At 38.6% G+C, this 14,627-nt stretch overlaps 1 protein-coding gene across 8 annotated transcripts in view; it reads right to left on the bottom strand.

Annotated features, from left to right (window-relative positions):
* Positions 1-2,500: 2,500 nt before the first annotated feature.
* scn2b (sodium channel, voltage-gated, type II, beta) overlaps positions 2,501-14,627 on the bottom strand; it is an 82,068-nt gene continuing 69,941 nt past the window's right edge. Inside the window, exons 2-10 of one of the 8 annotated variants that reach the window (XR_015066682.1) lie at positions 14,581-14,626; positions 14,329-14,411; positions 12,338-12,460; positions 11,271-11,387; positions 6,570-6,730; positions 6,278-6,494; positions 5,440-5,632; positions 5,240-5,306; positions 2,501-4,634 (exon numbers count right to left, since the gene is read on the bottom strand). Coding sequence is in view for 1 of the 8 variants with exons in the window: in XM_085916430.1 (XP_085772556.1) it covers positions 5,436-5,632; positions 6,278-6,494; positions 6,570-6,730; positions 11,271-11,352 (657 nt within the window). In the remaining 7 variants the exon portion in view is untranslated. Of the gene's footprint in view, positions 4,635-5,239; positions 5,307-5,435; positions 5,633-6,277; positions 6,495-6,569; positions 6,731-11,270; positions 11,388-12,337; positions 12,461-14,117; positions 14,166-14,243; positions 14,412-14,580; position 14,627 lie in introns of those variants that run through there. The other 7 variants (XR_015066687.1, XR_015066688.1, XR_015066684.1 and 4 more) reach the window with 7 other exon arrangements.

Below are 14,627 nucleotides of genomic sequence, written 5' to 3'. Positions count from 1 at the left end.
TGCCTCACAGTTGTTAGAGTTCTGATAATCTTGGCTGGGGCCCTCCTGAGTGCATGTTCTTCTGCTTGTGTGTTCTCTCCGGCTCCTTCAACTTTCTCTCACATACCCCAAAATACATTTTGAATGTAATTTATGTTAATTCAAGACACTAAATTGTGTGGATCTGAGTGTGAACGGTTGGTTGTCATTTGTCCAATCTGTGTCCGCCGAGAAGAGATAGACGCCGTGAGCTAAATCAGGACAGGTGCTGTAGAGTAACTTAGATGAATGTCATCCTTAACAATTGTGTGTAACCTTTCTTCAAAATTGTCTGATAATATCAGTTGTATTTTTTTTTTCAAATCGCACCCAAAAACAATGGCTTATAATTTTTCTTATCAACAGAACTTTTGACTATGATTCAACACTTCACTGCATCTTTTCCATTTCGAAAACAATTCATCAAAAATATTCACTTTTGAATTTAAATTTAGTCAGAGTAGGAAAAATGTCCTGTATTCATGTTTTACGTAGCTTATACACACATAGCCTTTTAAATATATGCTGTAGTTTTCAGGGGCACAGATTTTTTTTTCCCCTCTGTCCTTCAGCGTAATATGTTATCTAAACACTTCTACGTGCATATGAGGAAAAAAGCCAATCTCACGTGACTGACATCAAACATGACACAAAATTAATAGTTTGTTTCACACTGAAGTCAGGCAGATTTGGCAGAGAAAGTGATGAAAACGGAAAAAAAAACGCATATGTGCAAAAATGCAAAGTAATGCAGGTTGTCCCAGCTGACCTCTGAATGCAGCTTAGCTCAGCTGGGCTTTGACTCTCGTGGCTTAGATGCATTGCAGCACACAAGATGCACATGAAGTCCCAAACTGTGTCTTATTTATATTTTACAATAATATTTTTTCTCCTTTATCAACCTATGCAATGTGTGGATGAAGGAGGCCCAGATTTAAGTCACCGTCAGACAATATCAGGCTATATAAGACTAAATGGAGTACTTTGAAAGAAGATGCCGTGCAGTTTTATGAAACCATAATGCAGCTCTGAAGGGATTTGAGAGCACCATTTTCTCACAGTCATACAAATATTACATTTCTGAGAGTTATGCTGTTTATTTATTTTTATTTAAATCTATTCTAACAATCTATGACAGCTACTAGTTGTCATTATGACATCTGTGCAAAACACTCCAAGAATCAGAATTGTAGCACACTTTATACACCCTACAGTATTGTCTGTTTTTAGCATGTGACCAAGCCATACTGCTGAGCCAATGTCTAGCTTGGATTTCATTACCATGACGATGGGGTGGCGCTAGAGCTTTGCGACTGGTGAGTCTTTTCTACCTCTCCTTATTTTGACTTGTTAATTGTTCTTCTACAAATTGCGGTGCTATTTCCAACCATAAAATGTGAAATGAAATAATTAAGTAGATTTTCTATTAGATACCTTGTTCTCAAAATGTGCAAATGAGCAATTCAATTTTTTTTTTCTAATTACAATATCACCATTCATGTGTCTCCTGCATGCCCCATGTGTAATTCAGCAGCTTTAACTCAAACAATATCCTTTCATTAAAGTAATTAAAAATGTATCTGTAAGGTTCTGATTGGAATGAAATCTTTACATCAGACAAATATGATGAAATACTTTATTGGTGACTTTTTTCAACATTCATGGTGCTTAAATTAAGGATACATCCTCAGCATACAATCACCATGCCATGTTCTAATCAAATCTACACGTTCCAGTAAACAATTTACGTATCTCTTTATATGCTTTTCTCCTTTATATCTTGTTTTACATGCTCTCAAATACAATATGATATAACACAAAAAAAGTGGTTCTCAATTGATGATACTCTGGTTGGCATGTTTCTATCACTGCAAAGTCCCGACCCACTTTAACAAGTTAAGATGAATGAAGCATATTTTTTTTTGTTTAAAAGTCTAAGAGTATTTTATTTGTTCAAATTCAATTTCAAATGAGTTTGACATAGTACCGGCAGGGCATATTGTTAACAGAAACCTGTTAGCCAAACAGCTGTAAACTGTAATTGTTTTCAAAGCCGGGAGTAAATTGAGCACACATGAGCAACATTTTCCGACAATCATCCAAATTGTATGTTTTATCAGGGGACTTGATATACCTCAGTACTGTTCTGTAAAATATCAGCGAACAAATACATGCCATTTTTCACTCAAATGTGACCCTCCCAAAATGGAATGCCGACACACTTTTGGGCCCCGACCCACCAGTTGAGAATCACTGATGTAAATTATGTGACAATGTAGTGACCTGACCTTTGAGGCAGGAAATAAAAGAAAGTCTTTTAAAACAAACACACCCGTACGCACGCACGCACGCACGCACGCACGCACGCACGCACGCACGCACGCACGCACGCACGCACGCACGCACGCACGCACGCACGCACGCACACACACACACACACACACACACACACACACACACACACACACACACACACACACACACACACACACACACACACACACACACACACACACACACACACACACACACACAGACAAAGACTTTTGCTTTGCTGCATTTGGAATGTAACTCTTTATAAAAGACGATTCTGGTTGGACTTCATTTGGATCTATGCTTTTATACCACACATTAGTATTAATCTCTGACCTATAGAAAATGATATGAAACATCTAGGCAGCATTTTTTCGTTTTTAAAAACAAGTTCCTTTTAGCCCAATAAAATAAGTGCAATATGAAGAAAGGTGCCCAGTGTAAACGATTAGGTAAGCATGCTCAGATGAACTCATCTTTGTCTCTCGGTCTGACATAACTTACATTGGTACATGTTGAAATGTGTTGTCTAACATGCAATAAGTCTACTACAGTGTCCATGCATTAAGATAATGACGTGGTTAGAATGCAAAACTCAACTAAACAAAGTCTGGCATCTGTTTAACTTCTGGGATTGGATACGTTACAATTAATGTTTCTGAGGTTGTTACGTCCTACTCTGATGTGATGATTTTTTTCACTATTACAAGCTGAACATGTGTCTGATGTAGCAATTTCCTTAAATCACAGAAGCATGAATGCGATGGTATAACCAGCACAATATGAGAGTATATTTGTATCTGATGCAAAGGTCAAATCAGACAACGTGCACTAGAACAACAAAAACATAAACTTGTGCATTCATCACAACGGGCATTTCGTAACCTCCTTTGAAAACAAATAAACCTTTGACCCAATGAAAAAGCGACTGTGTCTGGAGATAAACATCATGGGAATATTCTGAGAAACATTTTGCAAAGTTAGTGACAGATTTAGTCTTTATTATAGTGAAAACCAACTAAGATTACATTCTGTCCAAATGTATACTGTGCATGTATTTAAAGACACAGGGCTCTATTTTCATAGACAAGTGCAAGTGCGCTCGGCATAAAAAATGGCACATTTTGATGTTTGTGCTGGGGCAATTAAGTTTAGTTTGTGTTTATGAATTTGGCAGATTGCGCTTCATATTGGTGGACTTAGGGTGTTTTCTATTACACGCCATCTGGCAGCTAAAAACAGGTATGTAGACTGCGCGCCTCACCTGGGCCGAATTTAACGGAAAATACGAGGAGCCGCTTCGATTAGCTGGGAATCAAGTCAGCGGTTGTTCACTGCCACAAAGGTGCAATCACTCTTCTCCTCTACAAAAATGTCAAAAGGACAAAAACTCCACCTGCGAGCACTGTGATGCGCTATTAGTATAAGCTTCTTATTTTACACATTTAATTCGTCAATTATTTATTTGATATACGATTTTAATTTGGTTATGCTTGATGCAATAAAATGGCTTTTGGTTCAGTGCTTTAGAATGTGGTTTGCAAATGTTACATATTCTATGCCATTAATTAAGAATGCCATTCTGAATCTGACAGTATTGTATTCAAATACATGGTATCAACACAATATCAGCGTTTTTGATGAATATTTCCAGCAGTGTGTTATATCATAATCAGAACATTTAGAAATAGAAAAACAAAGAAACCAATTGAAACAAATACTAATGATCTATTTTCCAACATTACAAAGCCGTAACTGAAGGAGGAAAGAACTGCATGTGGTTCATAAAAAATCTATTGGATTATTTTGGTGTGGGAGAACGTGACAGCCCTGACTTTCACCCTATCAAACACCTGGAATGGAAATTTTGCAACATCAGGGAACTCAAACATCTCATAGAAAGGTATATTTATGCAAAACACAGAGGCAGAAAAATCCATATTTCCTTTCTGATATCTCAATACTTTGGTCCATACAGTACAATATTTTAGAAGACACATTTTCTTGCAGTTTTTTAGATCTTACCTGTGAGGTCATATCATATAACCTGTCATAGTTGCTCAATAACAAATTTGTTCCTTTGATAGATTGACATGAATGATATAGCAGTAGTTAAGATATGCGGAGATATAATTGCTGTCTGTAAAGAGACAAACACACATCTCTTTCTCTTTCTTAAAGACATACGTTAAAAACACACTCTTGTCCACCGAAACACACAAACATGCAGAGGGAACAGATGCACTTGGTGGTCAATGATTCAGTGTGGTTCTTACGGACAGAAGAAAGATGAAGCATATCTTCTGAAAGAAAACAGAAGACAAACTTTAAAATTCTCTTCAAAACAAGCATGTACAGATGCAGTGAATTATCTCCCTGTATATCGAAACTCCGCCAAGTTTAAACATTGACCCTGGAAAAAGTGTTACATTCAAAGAATAAATGCAAATGTCAGGTAGACAGTCACACAAATAAACAAAGTGTAATATTGGATGTTATCCAATTAAAAAAAGAAAACCACCAGAAACATCTGGATATAATGTATAAAGTCTATACGTATAATCCACATTGTTATAGTAAATGTTTTGAAGACAGTTCTGGTATGAATATTACATTATCTTCTTGTATGTGTAAGAGTAACTAAGGAGAAAGCAAAATCGAAAGAATCCCAGAATCTCTACAAAAGATAAAGTTTGTATAATGTACTGGGGCATATTAAAAAAAGGAAACATTTAAATGTAGTAAATGTATGTGTCGAGCTTTTCCTAAAATTTTCCAATTCTTTCATTCATAAATAGTCAATTAACTCGGTTAAACAATGGAAAAACATTCCTACCAACACATTATGATAACAGTCACATCTTGTGTTTTCAATGACAAAGGCAATCGGTAGGGAAAAGGAGTTTACCAGTGGAGGTGCTGGGTCGACAGCTCTGCAGGCTACTAGTTTGTTCTGGCGGCCCATTTAAGGTTGTCTGTAAATGTCAGAAGATAGATGTACATGGAGGTAAGAGTTTGCTCAAAGAGGATGTGACGTGTGGGTGTACTTTTAAATAAAATTACAAGCACTGCTGGCAAAAGTTTGAATTTTAATTTGTGATTTCTTACTTTGTTCCTTCCTCTGTGGCACCTTCAGCCTCTAATTTTCCCTCCTCCTCCATCTTCTCTTCTGTGGTCAGGTCCTGTTTGAGATGATGACGAAGAAATTTCACAACCACCATGGAAAGGATAAGGAGAGCAAGTGCTCCGCCCACTGATGCACCGATGGCAACGGCGATCGTTGAGTCTCTCGGTGGGGGAACTGTGGGAAGCAAAGAAACGAGTTAAGTATGTCCTATAGACAAGAGATGCAGTGGTGGCTAAGAGCTCTACAAGGCTGATTAAACAGAGTGGAGAGAAAGTGCTGCTGAGTGAGCCTGGCTAGTGTGTAAGTGGGAGAAAGATGCTGAAGGACTAAGTTCAACCTCTCGTCGGCCATTAATAAATAAAAAGCTGACTCAGGAGCACAGGATCCACAGCATCAAAGAAACATGCACATCATGTTGTGTATAGTTATTGGCATTAATGGCAAAAATTATCTTTGCTGTCCATTTAAGTAGCTCACTTGCCTTCAATAAATTCATTTTTAATACAAGAGGGTTTAGTAAACACTATTGTCATATTTATGAATGAAATAAAATGAGATCCATCACACATATCTGAACTCATAAATCTTGTAACACCAGCTGAGCCACAACTTAGACCTTCTTTTAGTTGGTTTAGATCTAGTCTACTTTCTGATTGGACCAGAGGCGTGTGATAGAAAATGTCCTGGATGCAAAAAAGAGGTAAACTAGACATGCTCAGCATGAAAATGAAATTTTTATGCTGAATACATGTGCAACGATCTATGAAAATAGAGCCCTTCGACTGTCAGTTTCTCCATGAGGTAAGGTTAGTATCTTACGTTCAGTAAAAACCTTAAGTCTTATGACCCCATGTCCATGTATGCGGTCCGGAGGATTTATCACATAACAGTTGTAAATCCCTTCATCTTCCTCCTGGACGTCTAATAGGGTGATTGACAGGTCATTTTTTTCCAGGTTTCCTGCAAACAGCACCCTTTCTCCAAACCGCTCTGGAAGCAAAGCCACCATTCCTTTCTTCCGGTAGTATGCCATAAACTATGGAAACAGACAAACTATTTAGTTAATTTTATTTTGAAAAGTGCACAATTCATATTTTGCTATCTTTCTTACCATTTGTTCCGTATCATTGATTGATTCATGGTAAGTCCAGTTCATGACAAACTTGTTTGTGTCTATTTTATAACAGGAAGTGAATGTGCATGGGATTTTGATATCCGACCCATTCATCACGTTGATTTTACTGGTCACAATAACGTCCATGCTTGAACAACCTGAAAGATAACAAAAACATTTCATTACTTGTAGCACATTAGTATGGGATTGCATTCGTAGAATTTGATTTAGCATTTTCAATGTCAAAAGTTGTGAGAAAAACAGAAACAAGACAAAATCCTGGATGCCCCCCATTGCTGTCCTTTGTGTAATGTTGGTTTTGATGGCATGTTCCATTGTATTGCACTCGTTTGATATCACACTATTTACATAGTTTACGTAAGAAACAAGTTTGATCTGATACAATTCCAAATAATAGTATCGTCATCTGAACGAAACTGTACCACACGATACAGCATTTGATTAATGGTTACACACTGTATCTTACACGCTGTAGACAACCTCTCAAACTGACTGAATGAATTCACAAGACTATTTTGGGACAAGTGAAACAAACATAAAGTGATGTGGTGGGCCGAATGTGGCCCCAGAGCCTTGACTTTGACACCTGTGAGTCTTAAATCAACCTAACATTGATGTTTTTTGATCAGTCGTGGTTCTGGCATGAAAGACTCTCTGGGTGGGCAGCCACACTGAATGGTACGTCGAACATGGTGGTTTTTTTTTTTCAGGACAAGCTCATATTGTGAGTTTATATGAGTAAGAGGGATGGGACTCTGCACCATTCTCTACTGCAGTCGGGTGTTTCTGGCTGCGGTCCAACTGCTGCTGCACCACTGCCTCTCTGCAGCACGCACACGCAAACACACACAAATGTACATCATCCAGCTAAGTAAGTTCTGTTTTGAGGCTGCACAAAATGTGCGCCTCCCCCAACACACAAACACATGCACCCACATCTTCAGAAACTATGTTTTGTCAGCAGCTGTGAGCATGCTAAGCTAAGCATGCTATTTCAATGTCATTCCCAAATACTGACCGACAGTAACTGCTTACACAGCCAGCACCAAAATATTTACACAGCCAGACCCAACAACAATTAACCCACATTTTTTGCACATTTCTTTTGTTGCTACAAGATTGACACACAGACGCTGGTGGGCAGACACACACACACACGCCCAAAACTCATTTACACATTTACCAATACTGTAATGAGTGGCTATAAAGAAAAGTCTGCACATCCTTGTTAAAAATCAAGATTTTGTAAAGAGAAATCAAGACCAAAATAAATTATTTCAAACCTTTTCCATCATCGATGTGACCAATATAACCTGTAAAACTCGGTTGTTGATCTGATTAACTCAAGTCAAGTCAAGTTTATTTGTATAGCCCTAAATCACAAGCAGTCTCAAAGGGCTTCACATAGACAATCAATTGACAATAATTCTCAAAGCATCCCCTGATCTTAGGCTCCCAAAAGGGCAAGGAAAAACTCAAAAAACCCCTACAAGGGGAAAAATGAGAAACCTTGAGAAGGGACCACAGATGGAAGGATCCCCCTTTCAGGATCACCAGGCTGCAATGGATGCAAAGAGGGCACATAAAATACATCATATGGAAACCAAAAAGTGGATGCCCAGGCCAAAGCCAAGAGCTGTCGGAGGTGCCTTCGATTGTCCTGGCAGTGTCCTCCAGGAGGGTATTCCACTGCAGTTCCCTCATGGTGAATTGGTCCACGAGAATCTAGATAGCCATCGTCAGCATGGGTGTCACCTAACCACCTCCCCAGCCGGGGAGGGGTGGGGGAGTGGGGTCGGGGAGAGGTTAAAGGCCACATCATAGAAATACGTCTTTAAACGTGTCTTAAATGTTTCTACTGAGGTAGCAGTTCTAATATCCATTGGCAGGGCATTCCAGAGCTCTGGAGCCCGAATGGAAAATGCTCTAGCCCCTGCAGACATTTTCTTGGCCCTCTGTGTCACTAAAAAACTAGCGTTTTGCGAACGAAGGTTACGAGACGGAACATAAGGAACAACTAAGTCGACGAGATATGAAGGCGCTAAGCCATGCAATGATTTATAGGTTAACAAAAGAACTTTGAAGTCACATCTTAAATGGACCGGGAGCCAATGTAAATTGGCTAATATTGTAGCCAATTAATTATTCATTAACCCCAAATGAAGTTTGGCTGCAAACAATTTTATTTAGATTTCAAGTATTAACACTGACTGCTATTTGGAACTGCTCACAATAAAATCTTTGCACATCCTTATTGTTTAAATATGACAACTTAAAACATTTTAGGTTGTCGCTCACGCCCATCAATCAAAACAATGCTTTTGTCTCTTATTTATTGTCTTTGTTTGAATGTGAATGGTTCATTCTAAACACAACCACATCCACAGATACTGATGATCTCAGGTGTTTATTTTTATTTCCCCTCGCTATTATCTTGTGCAGGTCACATTCACGGTGGAAAAGGCTTTGTAAGTTATTTGGTCTCATTTTTGATGTCACAAAAAACAGTGGAGTGTAGACTTTTTATATCCACTGTACAAAGGCTATAAATGAGTCAGCAGTCCTGTACGGGAAAGACGGGCTGATACACTACAAGACAGAGGCGCCCGCAAAGACATGAAATACTGCAGTGAGGCAGTCTCATGCATACCTCAGTCCTTTTGCCCCTCCCATCTGCCTCACTTGCCTCCGCTTCTTACCTCATACTAACTCCCGATACCCAAAATATTAGTCTTACATTATCGGCCCACCCTTATTATGACTGCATGTACATGCCGCTTCTGTGTTTGTGTGGCAAGTGTATGTTACACAGTCAGGAAAAGTGAAGATGAATGTACAGTACATTCAATGTAAGAAGAATGAATTCTGAATTATATGCAATATGAATTTATATTCAGTGTTGCTACACCATCATCTTTTGAAAATTGAAATGGATGCCACATGCCTTATTATAGGCCAGTAAAACACAGATTTTGATAGAAATATATAAGGTGTTGATTTTCAGCTTGGTGGTTGAGAGGTTAACATGTTGGCTCACAATTCCAAGGGTTGGGGGTAAAATCTTATTTTGAACAGTATGTTCTCCCCTTGCTTATGTGGATTTGCGTCAGGGAACTCCAGCTTCTTCCCACATTCCAAAAACCTGCATCCTAATTTCATTAAATATTCCACAGTTTGGGGTGGCTAGGTGACGCACTGGCTAGCACGTCCGCCTCACAGTGAGGAGGGTGCGGGTTCGATTCCACCTCCGCCCCTCCCTGTGTGGAGTTTGCATGTTCTCCCCGTGTCCACGTGGGCTTTCTCCGGGCACTCCGGTTTCCTCCCACATTCCAAAAACATGCTTGGTAGGCCGATTGAAGACTCTAAATTGTCCCTAGGTATGAGTGCGAATGCGGATGGTTGTTTGTCTCTGTGTGCCTTGCGATTGGCTGGCAACCGGTTCAGGGTGTCCCCTGCCTACTGCCCGATGACGGCTGGGATAGGTTCGGAAAATGGATGGATGAATTCCACAGTTGGGATTGTGAGTACATGTTTGTTTGTATGTGCCCTGCGATTGGCTGGCATAAATGCATGACAAATCAGGACTTGCAATGACAAAAGACTGTCCATTATTAACTATTGAAACATAGGCATACTGACCTTGAAGATGGGGTTCATTAAATTCAGCGGCCTGATGCTGCCCTCTAGTGACAACAATTGGTAACTGAATTTTTAGACCTGCTGTTAAGTAGCGCATACAAATGGATAGAAAAGAAAAGAAAATCTACATTGAGCTAACACAGAGAAAATAAAATAGTTGCTGAAATATTTGATTATCTCATAAAACAAAACCTATTACACCACAAGCATCCCCACATAACCAATGTACATTCCGAGTTGTTGTCATGGAGACACAAAAGGGTGTGGCACACCACTTGATCCAAAACATCACTGACTTAGCAAAATCTAGTCCTATAGATAATTGACCATTTTGCTCAATTTGGGGCATTCTATTCTAAATCTGATCACTTTCAACGTATAGGCCTATTCTTGTTTTGAATGAAGGGCCTTTTTTGTACGTGAACATTAAAATGTGTATCATCTATTGCTTTGCATATGCAAGATTTGTTTGAATGGGGATCTTCAGAAACAGATTCTCAATAATTCAAGTATAAATATCAGGAAATTGACTTTTTGAGGTGTTGTATAGCCTGAAAAGCTGTTAAAGGCTTCATTTATAAAGACAAGAAGGCAGCTTGAAGCAACACTATGTATACTGTACATTCACAGTGGTACTATGGTATTTTGACAGCACCATCAGATAATGTACTATGTGGCTTTAATAGTTGCTTCATCTTTATAGGCCATAGGCATTCCATCCACAATGATGAGGTTGTGGATTTGAGGTATACCTAAGTGGCTTGGTAGGTATCAAAGGGTAATTCGGGCACCAGAGAACCCTGTAGGCTCCATTATTGGTTTTATGGGGAATAGCGTAAAAGGGAGCGACATGAGTATTTCTATTTGGCCTTAGAAATAAGAAAAAAAATGGCGAAGACATGTGTTTATGAAAGATGTTGAGCGACATCATTTATTATTGCAATTCATAGACACGTCAAATTAATATAGTGCCAAGTTGCAACAATGTGCTTGTTTCAGTGAAGCCTTCCTGTCAATGTAATGCAGCGTGCTTCTTACCGGAGACCGAGAGCATCATCATCACCGACAACAGCAGTAGCCGAACGTCAGATCTTCTTTCTTCCAGCGCACTGAGACACATGACCGCTGCTTTGGGAAACACGCACGTTTTTACACCTTTAGAAAAGAATAATATAAATACAAAAAGGATCAAAATATATACATATGATTTAGGGTGAATAAAAAGGTTAAAACAGCATATGTTTAGAGGCAGGACATGGCTGGCAGTGTCTTTAGCCTTATAACGGTTGGTCTTATGGTTGCCGTAATGTTTGCAACAGAGGCGGGAGGGCGCAAGCAGATTCCCAAGAAATTAAATGAATCACGGCCCATTATTATTATTATTATTATTATTATTATAATAAAAAGGATATTGCTTAAGCCACATGATAAATTAATATCAATATTTAAAAAATGAAAATACAACCACAATGACCAGTTTAGTAGCCTGAATCAGATGAGATGAAATGATATTGTATGTGTGCATCTAGAAAAGCGTTGTTCATACTGGCAATGAATTGAAGGTATACAAACACAATAGTAAGGGAAAAGACACCTGCTGGTAATTGCTTGTAAGAAATGAAGTAGTCGTGCACACCAAACAAATAATTAACCCATCCCAATCCATCTCCTCATTCCTATCTGCAATGGATGGAAAATGCAGAGATACCTTACTCATCTGTGTTTTGATGGACTATGAGTGGGCTATTAGGCTGTCATCAGACTGCAGTAATTTAACAGGGAATAAAATGACACGGAGGAGCCTGTCATTCACCAGTCCGAACACACCTACTAGGTAAACACAGGGGTGGAGCCACATGGTGGGCAGCATTGGGCCATGGCCTTCCTTTGGCCACCCAGGGGAATTTGCGACTTTTCTGCCAATTTCAAATGGATGCAGTATGCTTATATCCCTTGATGGTTTGCAACAGGTTATTCATATTAACATCGTTGGTTCAAATACTCGGCCTTTGTATGTAGGCCGAGGTAACCTATGTCCTGTTTCTCCTGCTAGTCCGGCTGTCTTCCATATAAACATATTTTTCAGGTTAATTGAAGACTCTGACCTTTTCGTACGTGCTATTGAGGTGTGAATGGTTGCTTGTCTGCATATGCTCTGCAACGGGCCTCTCATCCATGGTCAGCTGGAAGAGGCTCCAGCTCATCCACAAACCTTGTGATGAAATGCACTACAAAAAAAAGAGGGTGGAACGATAGTTGTCCTCTTTCATATTACAGGTACTGTATTATATTCTGTGTTTTGAGAAAGTATTGCATGTGCCATGCTTCAGTTTATTGTTGTTCTTTGTGCAGCCAAAAGATGACGCTGTGCCTCTACGATCACAACACCACAATCTTTTAGTGTTTAACTCTCAAAAAATATTTGTCACTTCACCATTAAATTCACGATCAACATTCAAAGAATATATGCTGTCTAGATAAGTAAGTATAGCTACATATGTTGTTGTTAAATTTATTCTCGACCACTTTTCCAAGCAGAAATAGCCTTTGTTAATCTTTTCAGTGACACAACATGGAAACAAACAGTCCTCCTCCTTTTCAATTATATAAAAATACCAAGTATTTATATTATTTATGACATACTTGTATTTTCCCAATGTATGACTACATTATTTTGGATGTCACTATTTATTGCTAAATGACTTCATTGATTTTCAGGCACTAACTCAAATTGACCTCTTCACTATTGTCAATAGATTTTCAATTTTATTTTATCAGAAAGTCACCTGCACACAACGATGAAGGCACCTGAGCACACAAAGCAGATACAAGTATCGTAAGAAAACTGATAGGAATCCAGTGAGATACTATCGGACTTCAGTGTTTAATATCCACCTTCTGAACTCACTGTGAGACACTTCTACTCTCATCTTATATTTGAAATATATTTATTTCATCTCTCTTTTTCATATTGCATTGTAGTGAATGTTGTATGTCAATGTGGAATGCAATGAGGAAAGAAGGATGAAGAAAAATGTGTCTAGTGGCACTAGACTCACTACAGCTGAAATTCACCCCAATCCTCAATTCAGTCTTCAGATTTTTTATGACGCAATCAAATTTTTTTTTTTTTACAATTTAACTATGAAAAGGGTATCTTAATCTTATTAGTGGTTGGATTCCACTAAGCCTAATTTACTGTAATGTAAAACGTGCAGAAAATCCTGCTGCTATTTAAAAAATACGTGCAAGATTATGCAGTGAGGACACCAGGAATAAGATCATAAGGAGTATCCTAAAATAAGCAATTGAAATAAATTGAACAAAAGATTGTCAGGAAGATCCATATTACACAAAGAAATGCACGCTGTGTACATTGCAGTTATGGTGCTAAAAACAAAGCAAGCATCTATACATACACACCAAGTGCCTATAGCACATCAGTGGAGACTTGCTAATCAACTGAACTCTTTCCCTCCTTTTCTTTTTTTAAAAAACTCTTGAGGTCTCAGCAGGAATTGGCCAGCGTTCATCTTCATTTCTTTTGTCCTTCTTTTATTCTCCCGGGATTTATCTCCCCTCAACAAAATTCAAAGGGAAAGGATTTCAGAAGGCAACATTCAAAGCTTTGTTTGGTGATTAGACAAGGAGACGAAGCGTGTGTTCATGACTGCGTTAGTTAAAGAGAGTGAAGAGTTAAAGTGATATTGACACCTCGAGATGTGCTTTTCATCTGGGGTTAATGTCTACATTATAGTATTTTATATATTCACCCAGCCACATTAAAAAGACGAAGGAACTTTGACTCAATCAGTGTCTGTTCATTGTCTTTTAGGCTTTGGTTATGAGAGTTGAAACATTATGAAATCCCATGTTTTTCATTACATTTATTTGAACTGCTTCCCTCATTCAGGGTCGGAGGAAAGATGAGTCCTGTCCCAAATGAGGCAAACATATTGATTAGTCACATCACAAATTTACTTTACTAAATACTTTTCAAAATACTGATACCTCAAAAATGGCTTTCTGAACAGCCACCTTTTAGGTTTTCTCTTTTTATAATTATTCTTTCAAATAACCAAAACTTTGTTAGTACCACGGTGACGCATTGGTTAGAACATCCGCCCCATAGTTCAGAGGTGTGGGATTTGCATCTTCTCCCTGCGCCTGCGGGGACAACTAGGCAGGAAAAAAAAAAAAAACAACAGCATTCAAACAATAGAGCCATAAAGACGCATTTAATAGTAGACACGAGTGGAAGGAGGAGACCAATCAAGACAAATTCACAAACACTCTTCCTACTGGGAAGAACTATTATTTGTGCTCAGAATGAGATAATCAACGGTACCTGGAGTGAGGATAAGTGGCACATCAGCGATACATTTTGAAACAGCC

This window comes from Syngnathus leptorhynchus, chromosome 7 (genome assembly GCF_054491065.1).
Source record: "Syngnathus leptorhynchus isolate UIUO chromosome 7, UIUO_Slep, whole genome shotgun sequence".
Lineage (NCBI taxonomy): Eukaryota > Metazoa > Chordata > Actinopteri > Syngnathiformes > Syngnathidae > Syngnathus > Syngnathus leptorhynchus.
The sequence above is the reverse complement of the archived record's forward strand: the minus strand, read 5'-3'. Positions and strand labels throughout refer to the sequence as shown.